Source organism: Sarcophilus harrisii, chromosome 1, assembly GCF_902635505.1.
Source record: "Sarcophilus harrisii chromosome 1, mSarHar1.11, whole genome shotgun sequence".
NCBI classification, from domain to species: domain Eukaryota; kingdom Metazoa; phylum Chordata; class Mammalia; order Dasyuromorphia; family Dasyuridae; genus Sarcophilus; species Sarcophilus harrisii.
Window position 1 is genome coordinate 116,697,423 of NC_045426.1, and position 27,136 is coordinate 116,724,558.

The following is a 27,136-nucleotide window of genomic DNA, read 5'->3' on the forward strand; positions in this document are numbered from 1 at the left end:
AGTGATACTAGGCTCCTGGCTGTAACAAACAAGATATTCCGTCTCTCTACTGCAGGCATTTTCTCTGGCAGTTGCCCACACCTGGAATGCTCTCTCCCCTCTCCTCCAGCTATTGACCTCCCTGGCTTCCTTTAAGGCTCAACTAAAATCCCTTTCATTGGAAACCTTTCCCAACCCCTTCAGTCAAGCAAAATGAATCCAAATAGGCATTTTGTGCCTATGATTTTTAAACATCTTCATCATACATCTTCATATGATATGGTTGTTTGCTGCTTTGATAAAAATTCTTAAGTCCTTCAAAATTGTTTTTTCTAGTGTTGTTGTCTTTATATAAATTGTTTTCGTGGTTTTACTCATCTCACTCTTTTTTTTTTTTTATTCAGTTTTTTTTTTTCAATTCCAAATTCTCTTCTCTCCCTTCTCTCTCACACATTGAGAAAGCAAGAAAAACATAACCCATAATAAATATAACAAATTTGCATAAACGGTCATGCAAAATAAATGTCCACAGTAGACATGATTTCTCATCTCACCTTCTTCCCTCCCCAAGAAAAAACAATAAAGCAAAAAAACAGAATAGGAAATACAAGAAAACATATCTCAGACTCCACTCTAAATTTACTATTTCTCAGTCTGGAAGTAGATATTATGTTTTATCCTGAGTTCTTTAGAATTATTGATCAGAATTACTAAGTCTTTCAAAGTTGATTATTTTTTTCAAAAATGATTGTTTTACAATTGTATTCCATAGCATTCATATACCATAGCTTTGGTTTCTTCATCTGAAAATTGCCAATTCATATTCTTTGCCTATTTGGGAAATAACTATTTTTGTAAATTCTAATCAGTTGCCTTTGTGTTTTAGAAATGACATCTTTATTAGAGGAACATGCTACAGATTTTCCCCCCAGTTTCTGTTTCTCCAAATTTTAGTTGCATTCATTTTATTTGTGAAAAAAATTTAATTTCACATAATCAAAATTACTCTAACCCTTTTGAGCTTCCCTATATCTTTTTTTGGTCATGAATGTTTTTCATTCATAAACTTGACAGGTAATCTCTTACATGCTCCATTAATTTGTTTATATTACCCTTTATGTACCCATTTTGAGTTAATCTTAGTATAGAACTTGAGATGTTATCTGTGCCTGGCTTCTGTAAGACTAGAATGTTATCTGGCATATAGTAAGAACTTAATAAATGTTTATTGATTGACTACTTTCCAGTTTTTCCAGGAGTTTTTCTCAAGTAGCAAGTCCTTGTCCCAAAAGCTAGGATCTGTGGGTTTATTTAGTGTTAGGTTACTATACTCATTTGCTTCTGTACATTTTGTATCTAATCTCCTCCACTGTTCATTGTCTTTCTTACCTAGTACAAGTCATTTTGATTATTGCAGTACAAATTATTTTGATTATTGCAGCTTGATTGTATAGTTTGAGATCTGCTAGTTCCCCTTCTTCCAAGTTTTTTAATTGAGTCCCTTAACATTCCTTACTTTTTTGATTGGTATAACACTGAATAAATAAATAAAGTTAGTTTGGTCATTTTTTATTACATTGGCTCAGTCTACCTGTGAACAATTAATATTTCTCCATTTACTTAGAATTGTCTTTATTTATGTGAGAAGTATTTTGTAATTATCTTCATATGGTTCCTATGCATTTAGGGTTAGGGTTAATTGGTATGGAAGAAGCCAACAGATAGGGAAAAATTGAAAATTTTAGAGATTAGGATGTTTACTAGAGACAATCTGCTAAAGAAAATAGGAGGTGATGGGATCAGGAATGTGTGTAGAGGGGATGGACTTGGCAAGGCGAGAAGGCAACTGAGTGATGGGAAGAAGAGAGAAAAGGAAGTTTTTAGTAAATGGCTCCTCCAAATGTTGGAGGCGATGTGGGAAAATTGGGACACATATGTTATTGGTGGAACTGTGAATAGATTCAGCCATTCTGGAGAGCAATTGGAACTATGTTCAAAAAGTTATCAAACTACATTCCCTTTGACCCAGCAGTGTTTCTACTAGGCTTATATCTCAAAGAAATCTTAAAGGAGGGAAAGGACCCACATGTACAAAAAATGTTTATGGCAACCCTTCTATGTAGCGACAAGAACTAGAAACTGAATGGATGCCCATCAGTTGGAGAATGGCTGATTAAATTATGGTATATGGATGTTATGGAATATTATTGTTGTGTAAGAAACAATCACCAGGATGATTTCAGAGAGATGGAGAGACTTACATGAAGAAGTGAAATGACTAGGAGATCTTTGTACACGACAACAAGAAGATTGGACATGGCTCTCTTCAACAATGAGATGATTCAGGCCAGGTCCAATAATTTTGTGATGAGGAGAGCCATCTATATCCAGAGAGAGGACTATGGGAACTGAGTTTGGATCACAACATAACATTCTCACTCTTTTTGTTGTTCTCTTGCATTTTGTTTTCGTACTCATTTTCTTTCCTTTTTGATCTGATCTTTCTTGTACAGCAAGATAATTGTACAAATATGTATGCATGTATTGGATTTAACATATTTTAACATGTATAACATAGATTACTTGCCATCTAGGGGAGGGAGTGGGGGAAAGAGGGAAAATTTGGAACACAAGGCTATGCAAGGATCAATGTTGAAAAATTATCCATACACATGTTTTGAAAATAAAAAGCTTTAATAATTTTAAAAAGTGAAGGAAGAATAAATAACAAAAGCAACAAACAAATTGACACTTAATAATACTCTGTTGGAAAAAATAATCTATGTGGCTCCCCAGGGAGAAGCAGAGTTAGGAGATAGATGCTTAACTACTCTGAGAAACAGAGTTAAAGGACTCTCCAACCGTCTCCATTCAATGTGGAGTCTACCATAAAATCACCAGAATTAATGGGGGGACTTCTTTGGGCTAGGTCTTTTTATTTTCTTCACAATATTACTGAGATAAGGGTCAACAGTGCTATCAAATGATTGAATATTTCATATTTTCTTTGCTTACAACAATGATTTTTTTTTTTTTTTTTAGTGTAAAGGACATAGCAGAGTTGCCTCTTAGGAAGCTAACAACCAAGATATGTGAGGAGATAGAAAGTATTCAGCTTTCCTGGATGAGTTCAAATCAACTAGCTAAGACAATTTCATGGATTCCCTAAATCTATCCACATTAATAACTTCTAAACTATTTGAACTCTGAAGTCTCTAATTCTGTAATTCCTTGGTGAGGAGGTCTCCACTTCATTGAGTAATAGTAAAGGATTTTTGTCTGTCTGTTTTTAACAGTGTGTAAATATTTCAAAGAAACTGGAAATAAACAGGAAATATCCAGTGGTGGTGTGGGATGGGGGAAGTATGAGGTCTTCATCTGAGAGGATGGAGGAAAAGCATGCTATGAGAGATTGAGAGGAGGGCTGGCAGAGGGAGGAGGATGGGGCCTGAGAGGTGGTTCCTTCTCTTTTTTTTAACCCCTTTGGCCACTTCAGCCATATGAAAAGTTAGATGCTACATAATAAGTAGAGTGGGGAATCAAACCCAATCCTCTAATTCTAAATACATTGCTCTTTCTTCAAGCTACTTCATGGGGATTCTTGGGTTTTATTTTGTTTATTTTTTTTTTAATTTATGGACTAAAACAAGCATTTCCATAATATAACAAGTAAGGGTAATTGCACATAAAACTGTAAATTAATTTTTAAAAAAGCAAAAAATTTACAAGTTTTGATTTTCCACGTAGTCAAAATGTTGGCAGGAGTCATTTACCAGCTGGATTTCCAAATTAGGGTTGTCTGGCAATAATATACCCATTTAATGACTAGGGATCTGAATAAATATCATGCGTGTGATAAAAATCCCAGTAGGGGATATGTAGTCTAAATTTTGGACTTTCCTATCTAATAAGTATTCCTATAATCATATCTTGGTTGAGTTGAGTCTTTAGATATCAGCCTATTAACTTAATCTAAAAAAAAATAGCATTCAATTGAGTGTGCCTGATTCCTTGTCACATAGTGAATGCTTAGTAAATGTTTGTTAAATTGAATATGGATTAATTTTAGTATTTGGTTTAGCTAACTTTATTAAACAACCATTTTTGTGATTTTATTGAGGAAGTAGACATATTAAGAAAATGCCAGGGCAGTTTAGAATGGAGTTTCCATGGGTATTAAAGATCAAAACATTAATGAGTAGTTGGGTGTTTTTTTTCCCCTCCAAAACAGACATTAAAGTAGTTATATTTAAAATTTTGTATTTTGTGGGGTTCTTTTATTTTATTCAGAACTAGTCATCTAATTTTTTTTTTTAATTTTTTTAGGCTACGGGATCAAGAAAGAAAAGAAGCAGAAGAAGCTAGTCAAAAAGAAATAGAAGAATGGGAGAGAAAACTTCTGGCTCAGGCTGCTCCAACTTGCATGGAGACCATGTGGGAAATTCCAGCTATTGGGCATTTCCTTTGTTTAGCCCAACATATTTTGAATTTGCCCGAAATAGTCTTTTATGAATTAGAACGTTGTCTTTTGATGCCTCAATGTAATGCTTTCTTGTCAAAAATAATGACTTCTTTGTTAAGTCCTCCTCATCGCAGACCTACCTTACATAGGAGACCCACTCTGCCTTATAGAACTTGGGAGGCAGCACTGAGGCAGAAGGTACAGCAGTGGTACACTGTTGTTGGGCAGACTGAAAATCCTGATGGCTGTGCTGAGAAGCTTGGGTTGTGCCCTCAGTTTTTTAAAGTTCTTGGAGAAGTTAACCCTTTAGAGGACAAACCATTTCATGAACTCCCATTTTACCAGAAAGTTTGGTTACTGAAAGGCCTCTGTGATTTTGTATATGAAACACAAAAAGAAGTTCAAGATGCTGTACTGGGACAGCCTATCCATGAATGCAGAGAAGTGATCCTTGGCTATGATTATCTAGAGAATGCTTACGTACATTTCCCACAGTTTTGTGGGGCAGATGTGCGCATTTACAAGCAGAGACCCTTTCAGGCACCTGAATTCCCAATTCCACCCATTAAAATACAAAGAGTACCTCGGATTAAACTTGAGAAATTAAAGGGTGAATATGCTAGCAAAAGCAATGGAGAACATAGGTGTAGCAACAGAGAAGAATTACCTTCTGTCTCTAAAAGAGAACAGATCAGTATGGAAACTGTTTGCTGCGCATCCAAAATGCATGGTGTCTCCATGGAAAAGGAAATAAAAAATAACTGTGAAATTAAAATTCATAGGCCCTGTGAAAGTAAAAAAATGGGATGCTGTAAAGAAAATTTAGAGAAACCAAGTAGTCCAGGGGAAGTTACTGGCTTTGGGGAACCCCTCAGCCCAGGTGAAGTGAGGGTTATAGAAAACAGGGAGAAATATGGTGAAGCTTCCAGAGTAAAAACTGAGCCTAGTCCTTTAAAAGAGAATGCCCTTAAAACTTGCCAAGTACATGTAAATGGAAGTCACAGTGATAATCTAGATGTGAACTGCCATAAAGTTACAAGAGATATCATATTAGAACATTCACTGCAGAATCATAAAAAACTCAAACTTAGTAAAATACGGGCAAAAAAGAAGAAAAAGAAAAAAAAGAAATTGAAAGATGTCTTAAATGAAAATTTACAGAGAAAACGTGAAGGTCTTCATTCTCTTACATTCAAGTCTTATAAACCTGAGATCCAGAACAAGTTATTTATCATCAAAAAGAAAGCTAAACACAAGAAGCACAAATCTGGTAAGCTGGTGTACTATTTTGAAAAAATGCAAGGAAGTTATACTTCTAAGGTGTTATCAGCTAGTTTGGGAAGCTGTTAAGTTACTAAATAAAATTTACCTTTGCACGTTTTTTAGGATAGTCCTATGTATTAAAACTTTTCATATATGGAATTAAATTTTATTCTGTCAGCTAATTAAACTTGATTAATTTTTTTTAAGCAACTTATATAATTTATCTTTGAAAATGGATTCTCTTTAATTCTTACTACTAAAGAGTTGTGATCCAAATTACTAATACTTAACTAAAATATTTTGTAAAGTCAATTGCTCAGAAATCAAATTAATATGTGTTGATATTGTCAAAGGATTCCTTCCCCCCCCCCTTTTTTTTTCTGTTTGGCTAGTATTTACTGGTTGATTTCACTAGTTAGCTAGTTAAGTGTAAAAGAAAGAATGTAGGATAAATCCCAAACCAGTTTTTACTATTTATTTCCTCTGGCTTTACAGGAAAAAAAAAATTATGATCAAGATCAGAACTGCTCAAGATCAGAACTATCAACTAAAATGAATTTTGGTGTACTTTTAAAAAGATTATGTATTTCAGTTGTACCTTCAATTTCTGTTCTACCATTATTAGGGAATAATTAAGATTTGGTTATATTTTGAAATGAGTGGTTGTTTCAGTGTCTCATTGCAACATGGAAATAACCCTGAATTCATAAAATCTTTATCCTATCTATCTCATCACAAGGTCCTATACTCGAACCTTCTGTTAGAACCTGAAAGAATTTATGCATAACTTTAAAGAACTCATACTCCAATGGGACATTGAAACCAGATTTTGATTAAAATAGAAGATATGTTCTCCATTTGCCTGATTACTAGCCAACAATTTCAAAATATTACCAAATCTTAATTGTCACTGGTTAATACAGAAAGATGAGAGAATAGACATGAAATTTATAGAAAAAAATTTGAAAAATTCATTTTAGTTTATAATTCTTACATCCTGTATCCATCATTTACAAAGCATTTATGCAGTACTTATGTATGAAACAATTTTAGCTATTATAAGGGTGGATATAGAGGATGACCTCTATCCTCTCAAGCAAGTAATAAAATAAAAATGTTTATTCAATAAGGAATAAATATTGAGGAATATAGTATATACATGTATTTTCGAATGAGGTTAGGGAATTACATGTCCAAATTGATTAGTACAAGTGTAAATAATCTATTAAGTTTACGAGTATTTACTGAGTACGTAAAAGATAGGAGAATTTAAACAGTGAAGGAGAGGATTCTAGATAGAAGTTGGTTAGGTGTTTAACAGCATGAAAAAAGCAAAAATAAATGGAAACGGGATTGAGCATAGTGTATTCAGGAAATGTTGAAGAAATTAGCTCTATTAGAGCTAATTTAAGCTTCTTAAAAGTTTCTCAAATTAGAGAAATCAGAATTTTGGGAGAATTTTAAGTTATCAAAGATGCCCAAGAGACTAGCATTATAGGCATCTATTGTTTGTTCTGAAGAAGACTTGAATTTAGAAGTTGATTGAAAGGTTGAAGTGGGTGTGTGCCAGATATGTAAAAGGGTATGAATGGTGTGTAGAAGGAATGGCTTGGTATATGGGAGGAAGGGTGCAGATGGTGATCAGGATGTATACACTCAGTATTATGATCTTAAGCTCTTGTGAAAACTGGACCTCTGAGACACCACTTGAGAGGATCTCTAAAAGAGAAAGTCAACATGGCCAAGACGGAGTTCAGAAGGCTTGTACATTTGGAGCTAGAAGAGACCTTAGAACTCATGGAGGCCAACACCCTCTTTTTGTCAATGAGGAAATGGACCCAGAGAGCTTAAATACTCCCAAGACTATACAACAAAGTTGCTGAACTGAAACGGCAACCCAGGCCTCTGACTCCAAATGCTATGCATAGGCAAAGCAGTTGTGATGGTGACAGAGATTTGGGGGGGGAAGGGACAGCTCTTAATCCTTAGAGCCTAAGATCTAGCAAAATGAATAGTCTAGATAAGAGGATTCTCTGAGTTAAAGCTTGAACAGTGATCAGGAAGAGCATTACATAGGTGTAAGTGTTAGAATGAATGGCAAAACAAAAGCTGTCAGCTGTCATGTAGAGTTAGTGGTATAGTAGGAATAAGTTAAATTGCCCAGGAGCTCCTAGCTTAGTATATAGGAGATGACAGTATGCTCTGCTAGATTGGAGAAAATGTTTATAGTGTTGCACTGTAGAAGGAGCCTAAGCAGCTTTTATTAATTGAATTTTATTTATTAATTGAATGTTCATTTTAAAGGGCAGAGCAGTCGGAAGTGTCTCAAGTGCCATATGAGACACTAAGCTCCTAAGGGGAAATGTTAAGGGTTAAAGTTTACCCCTCAAGTATGACTGTCATGGATCTGAAATTCTGTCATTTGGAGGGAGAATTGGTGCATGATTTTTTTGTTCTCCAATGATTGTGTACCAATGTAGATTTTGAGTCTAAGATGAAACTAAGTATGGAGCATTTCTCTGACATTTGTGCTGGTTTTGGCCTGACAGTTGACACCAATGAATAATATGGTAGATTTGTTCATGAGATTGCTGAGAGCAAGGACATAAAAATTTTGTGCAATAAAAAAGGAATGGAGCATGAGAATAAATATCAGAGAGTAGTATCTTTTAGAAGGAATCTTATTGGGCAGAATGAGAATGGAAGTAGAACAAAGAGATTCACCTCCATTGCCCTTCAGATTTGCTTAAAGCTATGTTTCTCTATGCATGTGGGCATGCACGCCTGTTTGTATATGTATATGTAAAATATTAAAAAAAAAATTTGTACAGAGTGGTGGGCCTGGAGTCGGTCAAGAAGACCTAAGTTCAAATCCTGCCTCAGACATACTGGCTTTGTGACTCAGGGCAAGTCATTTAACTACTGTCTCCTCAATTTCCTTATCTTTAAAATTTGGATAATAATAACAACATGTGGGGTTATCATGAACTTCAAAGGAGATAATACTTGTACAGCAGTTAGTATAGAACCTGGCAGATAGCACTTACTTAATAAATGCTTATTTCTTTCCTTTCCATGCGAGTCTCACATCTCAGTTCATACACTACAAAAAATCATTTTTTGTATGTTAAAATACCTGAGTGCTGTTTCAGTTATGATATAGTGGGAGATTCCATTTTCTATATTGACTCTTCTCTATCATGAGGATTTTGGCTGTTTGAATTCTGGTGACTTTTTGGAGTTCCATCTACTGTAGCACTAACAACTTTAGTTTAAGGATAAGGGTTAGGATTTCTGTTGATCAGGCCTATCCTGAAACAAACAGTAATATTTTCCCCTACACATGAAACTTGAATAAGGTATATTAGAGCACAAAGCAATCACTCAGCATCTCTCAACATTAGTTTCTTTTGTCTATAATATTAAGTAGTTAAGCTAAATTATATCTAAGATCCCTTCTAGCTCCAAATCTGTGACCTTGTGATCATTTTTGGCAACATAGGTTACTGATGACTTTAGAGAAGAGTATGGATGGGGTATCATTGAAAGCAGAGACATTGCATAAATGCCACAGAGGGGCAACATAAAACATGTATGTTGCCATATATGTTCACTATCTATCAAAATGTACATTTGATTATATAGTAAGATAAATTTGGAAATTGTAATAGTTCATACATTACTTATATAAGTCTTACTAAAAGGAAATGTTTAACTTGGGACTTTTGTGGTGATATAATTTTGATGAACTTTAAAATTATATAGAATATTGTAATTTGGTATTTGTATAAATTAAGGTTACTTATGTAAATACATTGTACTCAATTGAAAGAGTAAAAAAAGTAAAATATTTTGTTTAGCTCAGTTTAGTGCTATACATAGTTTTCTTGAAATAGTTTCCTAATTTTTTCCCTTCATTTTCTCTGTCATTCCATCTGTTGCCAGGTTAGTCTTCCATAAACTAAACTCAGATTATGCCACTCCCTTTCTCAAATCTTAAATTATTCCTTATTGTTTATTGAGCTACATCCAAATTCCTCAGCATATAAATTCCCTTTGTGATACAGAAGAAATTAATGGATTTTCATAATTAATGCAAAATTAATTTATAGAAGTATAGATTAAAACATGATATTTATAAAGCATTTTGCAAATCTTAAAGTGCTACAGAAACATTAGCCATTTTGGTCCCAATTTAATTTTTCCAGTGTTGTCTCCCAAAATTCCCTTATGTTTCGATCTGAATATACCCAGTAATTTACCTAATTTCACAAATGATACTTTCTATCTAAGACTTTCTTTCTATTTAATGACACTGCTCCCTGCCCCTCAAAAAAAAAAAACCTCCCAAGGATCGAAATCTTGCCTATATGAAAATAAGTTGATATACCATCTCTTTCAGCAAGTCTTTTTTGATGTCCTCAATATGTCATCTCTTCCTCTTGTGAAATATGGAGGCTCCTTATTGTTTTCATGATGCTTTTACATATATATATATGTAATTCTATAGATATAAACAACTTGAGGACAGGAATTATGTCATGTTTGTTTTATAGCCTTAAAAGGTAGCTCTTTGCATCTAATAAAATATAAATGTGAAATTCAATTAAATATCTGTATTTTTAAATTATAAGAAAGCACTAATTTATATAGCAGTGCTTGTATGGAAGTATTATGAAGATGTGTGATTTTCCCCCCCACATCCCAAGAAAAGAAAGAGACAAATTTATTATATTCTGAAAGGTTTGGGAGGGGATGTTTTGGTTTTTTTTTTGCTGTAAAATTGAACTTAGAAATGTTATAACAAATTTTCTTTGTAATGGGAGGCAGCATGATAAAGCATTTAGAAAGACAACTTTAAAGTCAGTTCTGCTTCTGGCCTATACTAAATTTATCTTAGGCTAGGCTAGTCACTTAATATTCCAATGTCCCAGACAACTCTCAAGACTACAACTTAGGTGGATATCAGCATCAGGAGACTTTACACTGATAGAAGCTTATTATCTAGATCTTTAACAAAAAAAACCAGTATTATAACTTTCTGGAGGGACGATGTTTTATATTTTTACCAGTAACAATATCATGAAGCCTTGCACATATAGGGTGTGTTTTGCATATATTTGTTAATTTAAAAAAAATGAAGATTTCAACTTTAATAGACTGATGTGCCATATGTTTCATATTAAAAATGGAGTTTATTTGTAAAATGTTGCATATAATTTTGTCAGCCTAAACTACAAAGCTTAATAACTAGTTTTCAGATATGAATTGGTTTCCTTTAGTTTTGAGTCAGATTTTCTCATTGCACAACTATGTACTTTGAAGGTATTTGCTTTCTAAAAAACACTGCATTGCTTACTACCCAATAACACTAACCTTAAGATAGATAATGAGATTAGATTTGTACTAATTGTAGTATTAGAAAACTACTATGAGAATTCATATGATACTAGCCAGAGACTAAATCCCAAAGCGTAGCTAGATCTATACAAGAAACTAATTGCAGAAATTCAGTGTAACAGGTAAGTTTAATTTTTCTTTTATATTAATATTTTAGGTAATGTGTATGACTTTTTCAAATATCCTTAACAATGACAAAGTACACGTTTTCCAAGTTTAATGTTGTAAAATCTTACATTAAACATTTGCAGATTCTGATAGCTGTGTTCATTAAATAACATTGTTAATATACTTGTTCTACACAGATCGTTGTAATTGATGGTTTTTACCTCATTTGATTTTGAGCTCTCATTTTCATTTGATTTATACACATCCATCTATTACTTATAATTTAATTCTGAAGGCTCTGTGTAAACTTGGCTTTTATTAATGAAGTGTAATAAATATCATTATGAAGCTTTTCTCTTTTAATCTTGCAAGGAAAAAAATCCATATCTAAAAAAGCAATCACAAAGAAGAGGAAAGCTGTCACAAAGTCACCTACTGTACCAGAGTTTCAGGTAAATGTTATAACTTTGCTTCAAGCTTTCAAAATAGAATTTTTCTTTTTACAGTTGTAGCTCATGAAATTGGTGAATCCAAGAAATTGTAGCCTATCATTTTTAATAAAATGAGTCTCGAATTTAATAAATGAGTCTCGAATTTTTTCATATCATTGTAGGCATGTTCAAATATTTCTGCTAAAATTTCAAATATTCTTTGGTATTTAATATGTTTTTAATTATTGTTATTAAATATCTTACAGTATTTTGTATAGAATAACATGTATAAATGGTTCTTAATGTAAGTACAAATTAAAAGCGGGTATTACTTGAAGCATAACATTCAGGAATGAAGTTGTAATGGGACATAAGATATTTCACATTGTGTGAGTGATCTTACCTATATGTGAACAGTGATAATGGTCTGTCAAAATAATTGGTAAAAATCTGAATAATTGTAATTTCTTAAACTTTTAAGTGGAGCTTTTTTTAATTTATTAGTTTAAAAAAAAAACCCACTGGTGGGAGCCAGCTAGTTGGCACAATGAATAGAGTCCTGGTCCTGGAGTCAGAAGGACCTAAGTTCAAATGAGACCTCAGATACTTACCAGCTTTGTGACTTTGGACAAGTCACAACCCCAAATGCCTTCACTTATACACACACAATATAAAATAAAGGGCATTGACATATTTTGTTTCCCATTGTTATTCATGTAGATTTTTTTTTTAACCAGATTGCCAGATTTTTTTCCAGACTTTTTTTAATGAAATGACCTTGATTATATCTTATTCTGTTATAAGGTGCAAGTCGCACTGTTATTATTTTCACATATTCTACCCACTTTGGCATAAAATTTAAGCATAAAACACTATTGTGTTTTATATTTCATTATGCAGTCATATCTATTCATCTCCTTGCCTCTAATTTAAATTCAAGTCACTATGATAATTAGCAGCTCCCTTTAATAAACATTGGTTCTTTGTTTTCCCAGTCTAAACTTAATATATAGTGTTAGTTTAAGATATTTTTCAAATTGGGCTGCTTACTAAAGATTAAAAAAAGTTTCATTATGTTGAAATTTGGAGAGATATAAATGTGTGTATGTGTATACATATGCATCACAAATGATTTATTTTCTTTGTACTGTGGGCATTATGATTTTAACTTGAAAATAAATTGTCCGGTTGTCTTAGGAGAGTTTATTTGCTTCAAATAGACTAATAGTTTACTAGGAAACTTAAGATATAATTTAGGCATACCACTTAAATCTGTTGAAGAAATTATTTGTTGTGTAAGCACATAATTTTTATTAAATAGAAAATTGGTGTTAAAGTTTTGTTCTTCAGAAATAATTGGGGAATTATTATTTGAAATTCCATTCTCCTCCAGTATGAAGAAGCATTTTGGAGCAAAGAACACTGGACAGCAGTCAGGCATTCTATTCAAAGTTTTTGAATAAATCTCTTTGAGTTTCAGTTTGCCTAATTTATAAAATTGAATTAAATAATACCTTAAGCTCACTTCACCCTCCAAAATTCTATGATTTTAAAAACAACAACCATTAGTGTAAGGAAACTGGGACAATTTAGAACCTGTTGACAAATACACTTTGAGCCTATTTTGAATGAAAGCCTCTAGCTCTAATTAAAGGAACTAAAAAAGAGATGGAGCATCCTCATTCCTTTAAACTCCACTCCCCACTCCTCCTTTTTTACTCCTTCCAGTGAGATGTAGTGAGAGCAGAGGCTTTATGACAGTATCATGGTAGGTACCTAATGGTACCAGGGAGCAATTGCTACTTATCTTGGTAATAATTTTCAGGAGGATAAATTTTGCTGGTGGGTTGGCAGTTAGGGTTTTTTCATTTGCCACTCTGATGTCTTCCTTCTGAAATTTTGCTCTCTTGTCAGTCCTTGTTTGGTTCATTCAGAATCTATCCACATGCCTTGCCTTTGTGCAATATCTCTCTATCTTATGGTAAATGATCTCACCTATGCTGGAAATGTAGGTTAACTTGGATCCAACCCAACAACTGACAGGTAGGGGAGTTTTGACCTCTGCTCTTCCTGGTTGGGTCGGTTTGCCTCTTTTATGCACCATATTTATGATAAACTTATAGAGTCATCCGTCAGCATAACCCACTACAGCTCAGAAGGCCCAAACTGAAGAGATCGACCAGTCTCAGAGAGCCCTAGTAGCACTGACTACAGACATAATACCTCTGTGCTCAGTTTTCATTTGTATTAGCATAAAAATTTAATATGATAATTAATTCAGGTTAGAAAAGTTTTCCTTTTTTTTTTTTTTTTTTTTTAACAATGTTCAAAGTGACATTGAATAGTGGCCACCTGTCAGGCCACTGACAAAAGTGAATTGACCAAAGTACACAAAGAACAAATGAGAACTAACCCCAGAATAGTTTGAACACATTCCAGGGATGTTATTATACATATTTATATGTACAGACACACATTCAAATGTACATATATGTTGTGTATTTTACTTAGTACCTCCTGCTGAGGTGGGGCCTTTATACTGCAATTACTCTCACTCTCCCATCAGTCTAGTGTTCCCCATTTCCTCAATCTCTTTGGATGGGCACAACTCTGAAATACACCTCTCAATGTAGTTCTGAGCTAGGCACATGTTAGAATAGACAGACAGGAATATAAAAAATCTTGACTTGAGGAGACCATCACAGGCCTCCATAAACTGCATGGCAATATACTTTTTACACATGCATTCAACCATATATATATATAGGAACAATGCTTGTGACCTTGAGAAAAGTCCAATGAAAAATGAGACTCTTAAGTGTAACCATAACCCACCATCCTGGGGTGTGTTTCACATAAGTGTAATATGAAGATCAGTTGCTATTTGTACTGTGGTCATTGTTACAGCTCCATATATCTGCCCACCTTCAGTGAAAGACCACCTGACATCTTGGAATGCTGTCTCGGCACACTGTTATGATTTATAAGTCTGTTTTTCTTAATGTTTAATGCTTTTTAAAAGAAGAAACTGAATATGAATTGGATTTAATAACAGTAGGAAATTATGGAGAATGCCATATTTAGAATTTTGAAAATCAAATCATAAAATATGTTAATTTTAAAAAATAATATTAAATATTGTGCCTGTGTTTCCAATAGACATAAAATTTCATGTGCTGTATACTAACTACTTTGTGCAAAGGATATGATTTGTTCCAAAGGCCAATATAAGGACATATCTAAAGCATTTTCTTTTATACAGAGTTTGCAAATGCAAACTTTTATTTGTTAATTTTTATGACAATTCTGCAAGATTAACATTTTCCTGGTTTTGTTTTTGTTTTTTTCCCTGGATAAATTAAAGTGTAATGAGCATAGTTACATTGAATGTTCTGCAAGTCAGACCTGAAATAAAATTATTTTACTAGTCTGTTCATATGATTGTGCCATTAAAAAAAAAAAGTTATATACTTCAATGTGACGGCTTTTTTTTTTTTTTTTTTAACACTTCCAGCACAATTTTTAATTGAATCTTACTGTTACAATTTCTTGTGTAGTACTTTGGGGGGAAACATGTAATTTTATTAAGATGGTAGCCTGTCACCTTTAAGTTTTAATACCATAGATATATCTTTATTATTGTAGTTTAAATAATATTCGTATAACTTCAATACAAATGTAATAGAAAATTTTGGTAGTTTTTAAGGCAATATTGTTTTATTTGGCTTTTTTATACTTACCTATAATTTGGCTTATACTAGAATCTTGCAAATATGCAATACAGTAGTAAATTATTTAATAACCTTATGTGTAATTTTAATTTTAATAGTATAGGCAAAGTGGAGAATGATATAGCCGATGTATTCCTACAGATTTGAAATTAGGGAATGTTTAATTCTATATAGTTCATTTCCCTTTAGTTATTATAGCTAACTGTAGGAACTTATCCATTCTGCTTCTTTCATCAATCATTTATTTAGCAATGGATGATCTAGATGAACATTCTCACAGGAATGAGCCCTTAGGCCAGGGTGCAGTAATAGCTTGAGAAAAGACCACAGTATGTTATGAAACTATTCTTGTACCCTTGATTTGGTTTGACCAAATGTTGTTTTCAAAATGTTAGTAGAATAGTCAGAATATAATCTGAGTAATTCAAAAGTTTTCCTCTTTAGATAAAGAGGACATTAGATAATGTCCTCTGGTTAGGGTTTATTTAATGGGTTTAAAACTATCTAAATCGAATGAAATTTTTGAGGCATTTTAAAAAAATGTTTAAGTCTCATGAGAGTAGAAAGTAGAGTTTGAGAAAATAAATTTTGAGAGTGCTTTTTGTAGGATTTTAATGTCTTCAGTACTGCATATTAAAATGTCAGTCTCTTCCATCTACTCCATAGTGGAAACTTGTTTTTAAAAAGTAGCATTATTTCAAGCCAAGTCGTATTGAAATGAGCTAGAAACATAACATTATACTAGAACCAGGGTTTCTAACCTATTGAAGGTTTAGTCACTGTCTAACATTTTACTTTTCCTTTTTTTATACACATATGACTGCAGTTTTCCTTTAACAACTATTAATGGATATTATTTATTATTTATAATTAAACAATAATTTGTGTGCACAACAACTTGTTATTTTGAATTATGCTAAACATTTTCCTTTTATTTAAATGGTCAGACAATGAATTCAGTTTTTTCTCCTGGACCATAAAAATTTCATGCAAAGTTCTCCAGACTACACACATTTTTAATTCTTATACCTTTGTTCTTTTGTCTTTTTATTACTAAATAGGAGCTTCAGTCACACTCTAGGTGTCAATTTCTAATGCATGATGTATTCTAATCTGGAAGTTTCTTAAGTTTTAGGTTTGAGATTATATATCAGTCCTAAACATTTGAAATTTTATAACTTAAATTGACAGGTAATGTTCATCATAATAATGTTTTACCTAAATAAAGGACAATGAGTTGAAAAGATTTTCTGAACTTGAAAAATTGCTTTTTAAAGTTAAATTTATTTATTTATTTATTTATTTTACTATAATAGGCCTTTAAGAAACATTTTAATTTTCTCACATAAGAATTAAGGAATGATTTAAGATTATTGTAATAGGGATAGAGGTTGTAAAAAGAAAAAGTAAAATAAGCTTCTATCCAATTTCACTTTGTAGTTAACATTGCCAAAAGAACAATTTCTTTTCTATTGTATTTTCTTGCAGTTTGTAATAGAAATAATTTTTACAATAATTTTAAATGCTTAAGGGGAAAAAAAAAACTGATGTGAAATACATTGAATAGTATTCAGAGTATAGCTTCCAAAGGGAAAAAATTCCATTGAATTGCTGATCTCTAATCTCCCCCCCCCTTTTTTTTTCTTTTTCTTTTTTTTTTTTTGTATTTTTGATAATTCTCTTCCTAAAATTTATAATTGACACCAGTTAAAACTAATATTAAAGTCCATAGCTTTGGGAATAAAAAATTAATTCAGGGATGCTAACTAGGACAAATTATTTTATTTGGTATCATTATGTAGACGATCTATAAAAAAGCTTTGAAAGAAAATCAGGAAAACAATATACTGTTTAAAAGTCCTTTTTCTTCAGCTCTACCGTAAGTTGTGTCAAAAATGACTTCTTCTTTCAACTTTTTTAATAACTGCCATGTAATGTAAGTCTTTATTCCCTCAGTCTTGACTAGTATAACTAGGTCTTGCTAATTTGTGTAGCTACCAAAATAGAAATTTAAATTGAACAGCTGTATGTACTCATTGCAGCATTTATTCATCTACATAAAGGCTGTCTGATGCAATATTTTTTAATGGTGATTCAGAAAACTGAAAACTAAGGCAGGTTTCCACATTGTCATTTGGGCTGAAAGCTTGTTAAGAAAGAACCTGGACTGGAAAGCAAATTCTTAACAGGTGGGAATATTCAGAATACAGCCATTGATATTAAAATTGTAATTTCCCCAATTATAATGAAATTTATAAATTATAAATTAATAAGAAACTACAAAAATTAATAGCTGTTTTTTTGTTTATTTTAAAAAGCTTAATTGTAGATTCAATGTATGTTAAGACATCTTTTGTTACCACATTTGAGGTGTTTTATATTACATGTTATCAAGCTATGTTTTTGTGTTTTATTTTAGCTTATTTGCACTAATCTTGATGAACTCAGGGAATTAATCACAAAAATCGAGAATGAACTCAAAGATCTGGAAAACAGTAGGAAAAAATCGGTAGGTGTTGATCCAAACATTCTATCTGTTGTTGTCAGCATTCAAATATTATTCCTGCTGTTTTCTAAAGCCTTTTTATTACTAAAAACAAAACAAAACAGAAAACTTGTTACTCTCTCTGGATTCCATGAAAATTTATCATGCAATTGGAAACATCATTTCTCTTAATTTTTTCTGTAACATGTTATTTTAATTTTTAATAATAGTTAAAAGCAATATCAGGGATTAATAAATTAGATTTGCTTGTTTCGTTTCTATCTAATAATGCCTTAGATTCCGCACAGTATTTTGATTGGTTTGCTTTGTGATTGATATTTTTAAGTTAAATCTTTTCATAATTGATTTTTGTTTTTGTCTTGGTGTTTTAAAATAATTAAATTCATTACTGAGAAATGAATTTTTAATTAAATATTTGTTATGTGCCATAAGTAATTGTAAACAAGTTAAAAGGGAAAGATTTATGATCTTCTTCTAGTTTTACATAGATCTATTGTTTTTTGACATGTTAAAAAAAAAAAAGGCCATCAATCTTGTCACTTAAGTTTTTCCTAAGAATTTTCATCATATGTTGTCAATTTATAATTAACCCCCCTTCAATTACATTTGAAAGACATGAGTAAAGAATAAAAACTTGGTAAAATTATGTTCATTACTAGATCTAGTAACACCTCATCATTTAGATTTCTAGCAATCTCAGCTATTTTGAACACAACTGGGAACCAGGGAAAGAGGGGGGAAAAAAAAGCCTGTGAACGTTGAGGAAGAGAAATATGAAGCCATATGAAGAAATATGGCCTTAATTTAAAACTTTTGTTTACTTAGAATTATGTATAGAATAAGATTAACTTTCAAATATTATTTAAGCAAGGAAGAATAGTAAATTGGTTTTTTTTTTTTTGAGATAATCATTTGTTTTGACTTGAAACATTCATTTTACATTTCTTTTCATAAGGTTTATATGTCAGATTTTATTGTTCCTGATATTTATAGTCAAGATATAGAATCTTAATTAATATGAACTTTATTATCCTCCTACTAGTAAGCTATAAAAAGAATCCTGATGTATGAATTTGCTTACAATGCTTTCCTACTATTTCCTTGTTTTTTTTTTTTACACTATGATGGATTCCTGTTTTATTTAGTGTAGAATTTTTAGGATGTGATTTTTATATGTAGTTTTTAAAAAAGATTTTTATTTAAGTGGTTTTTTTTAACCCTAAACCTACAAAAATGAAATATTCAACTGCTTCTAGTTTTATCCGTTAAGCCATCACATTCAGTCAATAACTCTTGTTTGTTTGTTTGTTTTTCTTGAATCACTGAACTTATATAGCCAAAAGAAAAAGGTCAAATATTGGGAATGCTTTCTATTTTGTTTGAAAGTTTTTGTAGCTATTCTCATTTGATGCTTAAACAGTCCTTTGAGGTTGTCTGGAACTATTATTCTTATTTTACAGATGAAGTATTGAAGCTGACCGTCCTGAATAACTAGCCAGAGCTCATTAGTAGCAAAGCCAGTCCTCAGTTCTGCTATCTTTTCCCAGTGTACCATGTTGCTTTCTTTCTTCTTAAAGTCCCTTCCAACATGAGTTTTTCTGAGGTATCATAAACTTATAGGTCATAAGAGTTTGAAGACGAGATCATCTAGTCCAACTCTCTCATTTTATAGATGAAATTGAATGTAAATATGGCTTAAGTAAATACATCTGCTAATTACATTGCTAAGGCTTGCAGCCTATATTTTCTAACTCCAAAGAGGAGTTTTGCTGATACTAATGAAGCCAAGTTTAAAATTTTGACTGTATTATTCAGTTTATCATTCTTACATGATATTTTGAAGGTGAGGTAGATGGTATATATAAGAGAAAAGGCTCTGAACTGTGAGTCAGAAGACATGTGCTCTAGGTCTAGCACACTTAACTGTGTCATCCCTTTCAATTCTTAGGAAAATGCATAATTCTATGAATTATTTTCTTTGACCTATTAAAAGTTCACAAAAGAATGTCCAGCAATCTAAAACTCTTATAATGACTTTCCAAACTAAATTCTTTTAAAGCCATAGTGCTTGTAACAAAATTCCCTAAGAGTCTGGCCATTTTTGAAATGAAGAAGAGTTTCCTTCAGAGTGATGTGATTGCTAATGTTAAATCTTTTCAAATCTTTTCTTATATTTGTTTATACTAGTAAGAGAGAATCATATACCAACAATTCTTCTTCAGTAAGTGAGATACATGCTTACAAGATTCCTGTGTCCATCTTCAGGTACAGCTGAATATTAAAACACCAAAAAGAAAGAAAACCAATAGAGTTTTATAAAATGCTTTGTAAGAGAAAATTTTTATTTCTGCATAAGGTTACTTTCATGTTCAATGACAGTAGATAAGAATGAAAATATAGATAGTTTATTTGGAATTTAATTGAGAAACTTTAAATGTATTTTATTTTTATTCTCTAGCTCCTTTTCTCCTTTGGATATTTTCATTTGTTCCATTTTATTTTCTGGTGATTTAGATTGCCCATTGTTCCATAAGGAATGGGTATTACTGAAGCTATACTATGATTCAAGGGCTCTTAACTTGAGGGTAAAATTGAAGTTGAGTGAGGGGGGAGAAAAATCTTTACTTTCATTGAACTTTCGTTTCATTTGTAATCCTATGTACTTTATTTCATGCATTTGAAAATATTCTTTAAAATGGTCTTCATCAGACTGCCACAGAGTCAGTCCCATGACAAAAAAAGAAAGAAAAAAGTAGATAAGAACTCTTATGAACTCTTGTTCATGGAAAACTGATTGAAATGACCAAAGAGGAGTTCTTTTTTTTAACCAATGCAAGTAATTTTGTGAAAATATCTTTTCATGGATAGACAAGTTTCACTATTATCAACTAAGCCTATATTAATAGAAGAAATAGAGTGCAGTGCTTTCTTCCCTCTCCCCCCCCCCCCCCCCCCCCGCCCCAGCTTTGTTGTCTTAAAATTTACTTAGAAAAAAGTAACCTTGTGTAGTCTAGCTAAGTTTCTATATGCTATTTGGACACAATCACCCTATGCTTCTAGGGTACTTTGTCTGAAATTACACTTTGAAAGAATTCTGGCTTAGAGGTAAGTTATATTTTCCTCTACAATCAGAAATTCTGTAGCACATTCAGATTAGTAAAGACTGCCATACATTAAACATTATTTAATAATTGCTTTACTGTATTCTCTCTTGGTTAGACCATATCTAAAAAGGCATTTGTTCTCAAAAAAATTAAATTGTAAGCAGGTGGGAAAACTCTGGACTAGGAATCTGGAAACTATCTGTATGACCTTGGACAGATAACTTCTCTCTGGGCTTCAATTTCTTCATCTAAAAAATGAGGGGCATTATATTAGGTGATTTTCAGGGTCTCTTCCAGCACAGATGTTTAATATATAGAGAATTTAACCAAATTAAAGTTACTTTTCAGTTTCCCTTGCCTCCTTATATACATTGTGAATTGTTGCTTCAATTTAAATAAAAACTTCTTAACAATTAAAAGTGGTCCAAAACTGGAATCTAAGGAATCACTGAGATTCCTGTTTGTAGAGATCTTCAAATAAAATCTGATTGGCTACTTGTCACATGTGGTAGAGTGAATTCTTACTCACATGGAGTTGAACTAGGTACCTTCCTGAGCTCCCTTTCAAGTCTGAGATTGTTTTCCCCCTTCCTTCATGCCTCAGAGTCATTACTATAAATATCATTTATTATGCTCTAGCAGTATCTTCTTGGAGACTATCAAAATATGTAAGCTTTTTTTACTCTGTAAGTGACTTTACTATGTACATTTTTTGCTTTTTATAGTTGTCTTGTTTCTGTCATATAGTACTTCTTGACATTCTCAGTAAGTTGGCCTCTATAAATATCTTCTAGCCTCCATCTAATTTCCTCTTTCAATAGTAATATAGGTTAGAAACGCTTAAGATATGTATAAAATAAATGGAAGCTTAAAGGACTTTACTGTGAATCAAATTCTTGATCACACTTAGCATATTAAACTAAAATGGATTTTAATTGTAATTCTAATATTGGAAGGTGTTCAAGGCTTAATTAAAGAATCCTAAATTTTAGAGCATCATCTAGGACAAGAGGTTTTTAATCTTTTTTAGTGTCGTGTACCCATTTGGCAGTGTGATGAATCTTTTCAGAATGTTTTTAAATGCATAAAATAAAAGATTACAAAAAAAATTATTGAAATACAGCCATTACAATTTTTTTTTTTTAAACTAGTTCTTGGATTCCTGCTTAAGAGCTCCTGGTCTAGGGTAACCTCACAATCATATATTTAATTAGTAGTAGATCTAGAATTCCCAGATTGCCTTATTCCCAATTTAACAGATAGTTGCACCATATTGCTTTAACAAAGTACCATTTTTTTTCCTTTATAACATTATAGTTCAAATTTTTAACATGATTCTATTTCTCACTGGGATGAAAGAAAAGATCTACGTAAGGACTATGAAAATGCTAATAGTTAACAAGCAATAATATTTTTTGCAGTTTATTTGATGAATAGGATGAAAATATATTGATGTTAAACTGCAGTAACAATTAAGATTATTTTTTGATGCATTCATATTTTCTAATGTTTATTCGTAGTAGTAGTAGTAGTAGTAGTAGTAGTAGTAGTAGTAGTAGTAGTAGTAGTAGTAGAAGTAGAAGTAGAATACTTAACATATATTATCTCATTTTATTGTCCCAGCAACACAGGGATTAAGGGCCTTTATTATCTGCATTTTACAGATGAGGAAATTGAGGCAGAAAAAGATTGTGACTTTCCTAGATTCATGCAGCTAATGTCTGAGGTCACTCAGATTTGACCTTCTATCTTCAGGTCCAGCTGTCTTGTCTATCCATTGTGCCACCTAGCTGACCAATTTTAGTTTGCTTAAAATAAGATCTAGATTTCTTAGTTCTCAGCCTTTTGAAAATACTTTTGCTTTCTCCCTAAATTAAGCTAAAATAGAGGAAGTACAGACACCAGCATCAAGGCCAGAGGCAGAACCAAAAGCCATATTCTGTCTTCATGTGATAAACACATAGGGCAATCAGTGGTTCCTCACATATTTTCTAAGCATAAGACTATGTATAACTCTGTATTTGCTTAAAGATGTTTAAGCTTTCTTTTCATGTCTTGATTCTCCTTAGACTCTTTTTATTCTATATGAAAACAATAAAGCTACCATGATAGACATAGTTTGTTGAACCTTTTTCTTTGAATCACACTTTTTTTTTTCTGTTTGCCAATTCCCACTTCTTTCGAGATAAAATAAAATTGGGTATGTTAGAGAAATTTAAATGCACACATCCCAAAGTCCCTATAAATGTGTTTTTATGTTAATATGTTATATATATTTAAGGAAAAATGTTAGCAGCTTTCAAAAGAATAGATTAATGAATAATACACTTATGCATTGAAACTATACAGTGGTGAAATTAAAAGATATAAATATGGTGGAACCCTGTTATGAAATGCCTCATTTTTTTTATTTATATACACTGTAGGACAGATTATGTAGCCTAAGAAGTTACTGTACTTTAGACCCAGGAAGGAAAAAGGAAAACTTTGAATAAGATTTTGGCTATGTCCACCAAAATTTTTATCAGTGGGGTTCATTATATTTTGATTGGTAAATGATGTCATATTAATCTCTTAGAAAGTGTCCAGTTTATTCAAATGTTATGAAAGTAACTTGTTAAATCATCATATGTGATTTAAAAGTCATAGCAGATAAAGGGAATTTTTTGATGAAACCTCTAAAAAGTACATTTAAAACAGAAGGCTCCATATTTTTACTACTGGTCAACTCTTGTCAGCAGTCACAGGATTAAAGGGAATTCATTAGGTACTATCCTGAGACAGTTTATTATTTCACCTTCATATTGAGTTAAGGAAAAGAAAACACTTATCAGGCTTTTAGAATACAAAGTAGATTTTAGTCAAGTATAAATAAATCTTAAACTACAAATTATGGTGTTGGAGCTTCTTAAAGTCTTTGCACTTTTACATTTTGATAACTTAGCTTATTGGTATGACAGAAACAATCTATAGACAACATTTTAAACAAAGTTTAGGACAACTACAGCATGGCATATGATGTTTTCTTATTTCAGATCCTGTGGCAAATGAAAAAATGGCTATCGTAGACAAGAAGGTAAAACTCTGTGTTTGTTGCAAACAGATTTAATGTCCTTAGTGGTTGTAAAAAGAAAATCCAATTTGTTTTCAAATACCATATATGGATTGTTTCTCACATACCTGTAGCCCAAATGATTAAGTCAAAAAAATTTTAAATTAATACAAAAACTTAAAGAATACATACTTACAAAATCAGAGAACTATAAATACTCAGCTACCCCTCAGAATTTAAATGGGTATAACAAAACATAAATTTCATTTATCTAAATTATCTATTTATCAATTTACGTTTTTAAGAATTGCCTATAGAAGTAAATTTTGTTTTGGAGTAGTTTTTAAATGTAATATCTATTTGGCAAAATTGGAATTAGTTTCTTAATTGAATTTTATATATTTTAGAAAATATTTCATTTTCAATGTTATATATAAGATTTAGAGTCTTTGAAAATGATTGTGCTTTCTGAATGATTGTTTCTCACAGGCCCAACTTTTTCTAGCTTCCAGGTTTTGATCCCTGCCTAGTTCCAAGCCAAAATTGTTTTTCCTGTTATCAACTCATAATCTGAAGTACTTGATCACTTCTATGAGTATATGCCTTAGAAAATCCTTAAGTTTATGATAGTTTAGAAACTGGGACATAGTATCAAATGGTTTATGTTTAATTAAGGTAAATTCATATGTAACATTTCTCCCTACCAGCATCCTATCACAATAACATTGGAAAAGCTATAACCAACCATTATTACCATTTTGGAATGCCATCAGGCTTATTGTCCAAGACCAAATAGGCTTGACTCTGCTTTGGCTTCCTTGCCTTCCCTTGCCCAACTCATTTCAGTGCCTTTCTCTTGACTCTCATTAGGTGTACATGTGCAGTATGATTCTCAAATGGCCCCAGCTTTACTGCACTGAGATGTGTTCCTATGGAGCGTCTTGCCCTCCAATTTCATTTTGCGTAACATATTTTCATGGAATCTGTTAGCAATATTTGATGAAGTATAGCTTTACTTAGGAAAGTTCATCTATTATTGACTGAAAATTAGTTGCCCCTAAAAAGAAGTGCCACAGTAATTTTATATTTCATTTATACAAATGGTTAAATGATATAATTAACTGTGGATTATCCAAGGATGAATTATCCCATTTATCCACAATACATCTTGCTGACAAGTTCTTTGTGACTTTGTTTTTTTATTGATTTCTCTTACGGGTTTCTTCTTACTCTCATTTGACATGTAGCATGTAACAGCAAGGATGTTCTTTGAAAACAGAAAACTTGATTATCCTTTCCACTCTGGGAAAGGCTTAATAAAATTGGAAAGATTGAGATTTTTGGGATCTTTTCTCATTCAGAGAGGTCATTCCTAAAATATAGTGGTTTTCCAGGATCAGGTAGGCAAAGCCATTGTTTATTTTCTAAATATTTATCAGTTTCCATATTCACACATAAGTAATATTCAAATTTAAGTGTTTTCAAAGCTATTTGTTTTAATCTATAGTTTTGTGATTTTGTCTAAATGCATTTGTTAGTCTCTTATCAGTAGAAGTAAAATTTTGTAACCTCTGTAATATGGTCTATTTGTCAAAGAGATAGTTGAATTTTACAATCACCTGAAAGCAACTTCAGCTTCTCTCATGGATTTTAAATTTATTTAAATCTCAAAATAATGTTATGTATTCCAGAACAGAAATTGCCCTATCATCCTTTCATTAGTATGTAATTGTTTGCTCCCTCCTAGGAAAGACATATAATCATTTTAAAATAATGAAGAAAATTATCCATTGTTTATAATAGATCATTCTCAAATATCTTGTAGGGAAACAGTTTATTTGGAGTTCATTTATCTGGCAACTCATCTATTAGGAACCAGTGTAAGAATCCTTCAGAATTTTCCCTATAAACAACCAAAATTGATATCTGTTTAACATTAAAACTTAGGAACTTTACTCAGATCCTGTCCATTGTTTTGCTTGCAGTCTAGCAAACTTTTGTTATTTGATTTTTTTAGTTCATAGTACTTGAAATAACAAATTAAATGGGGAGGCAATCCAGGACCCTCTAAGAAATAGAAGCATAGCTATAGATAGGCAAATTACCACCCACAAAAAATGATACATAATATCATGACAGTTATTTTATCATTGTGTGTATTAAAGGATGAAATGAAAAAGTTGATGTATTAGTTATCTATGTGTCTTTATTTTAATATGCAAAAATTATACAGAATTTTACACTAAGCTAGCCACATACTCTATCATTCTTAGTGAAATGGATAGCTGAGGATAGGGATGTAGTCGGTGGCCATAATTTTTTTTCTGTTTATAAAACTGTTGCGAATCAAATTGCAGTGTTTTTTGTGTTGTAGGAACCCTTTTAAGAATATAGTGGAGCTGGTGAATTCTTCTCAAGATCTCCATTATCCCAGCCTGGTCTTGCTTCATTCCCAACTAACTGTGCTTCAAATGCTCCAGATTTTGTCACTATCTACCAGTATCTTCTCCTTTTAATTCCCTTTTAAAATATAAGCTCTGTGAGATCAGGATTTTTTGTTCATATATATTTCCCTGGCACTTAGCATAGTACCTGGTATGTATTAAGACTTTTATACAACACTTGTTGTCTTGTTGTTTTGATAGAAACAACGCTAAAGAAGATTCATTACCTATACATGTGTTGACTTCTACTACTAAACTTAAGTCTTTGATAGCAAAAATGATTTTGCTTTTTTTTTTTGTATTTTTATCCCTGGTATTTAGCACAGTGATTTGTACATAGTAAAGTACTTAATGTATATATAGTCTTTGAAGGGGGGGAGGGGGAGAATAATGAAATAAAATGGTTTCCTTACCTAATAAGCAATTTTAAGAGAAAATTGAAATTGAATATAATAAGTAGTTGAGAACTGAGACATTTAACAGTTATAGTCCATCAGGTGGCTTGTGTGTGCACATAAAAGCTTAGTACATCAATGCAGTGTATTGTTAAGAATTAATTTTTTAAAAAGAATTAATTAATTTTAAATAGATTCAATATTTTTCATTAGTTTGAGTAAAGTCACCATATAACCAAATTAAAAGCACTTTTAAAGAAT

The 27,136-nt window shown here is 31.9% G+C and overlaps 1 protein-coding gene across 1 annotated transcript in view; it reads left to right on the top strand.

Annotated features, from left to right (window-relative positions):
* KIAA2026 (KIAA2026 ortholog) overlaps positions 1-27,136 on the top strand; it is a 71,418-nt gene that overhangs the window by 23,588 nt on the left and 20,694 nt on the right. The window contains exons 3-5 of the mRNA XM_031961973.1: positions 4,306-5,711; positions 11,585-11,664; positions 17,794-17,883. Of these exons, the coding sequence (XP_031817833.1) occupies positions 4,306-5,711; positions 11,585-11,664; positions 17,794-17,883 (1,576 nt within the window). The remainder of the gene's footprint in view (positions 1-4,305; positions 5,712-11,584; positions 11,665-17,793; positions 17,884-27,136) is intronic.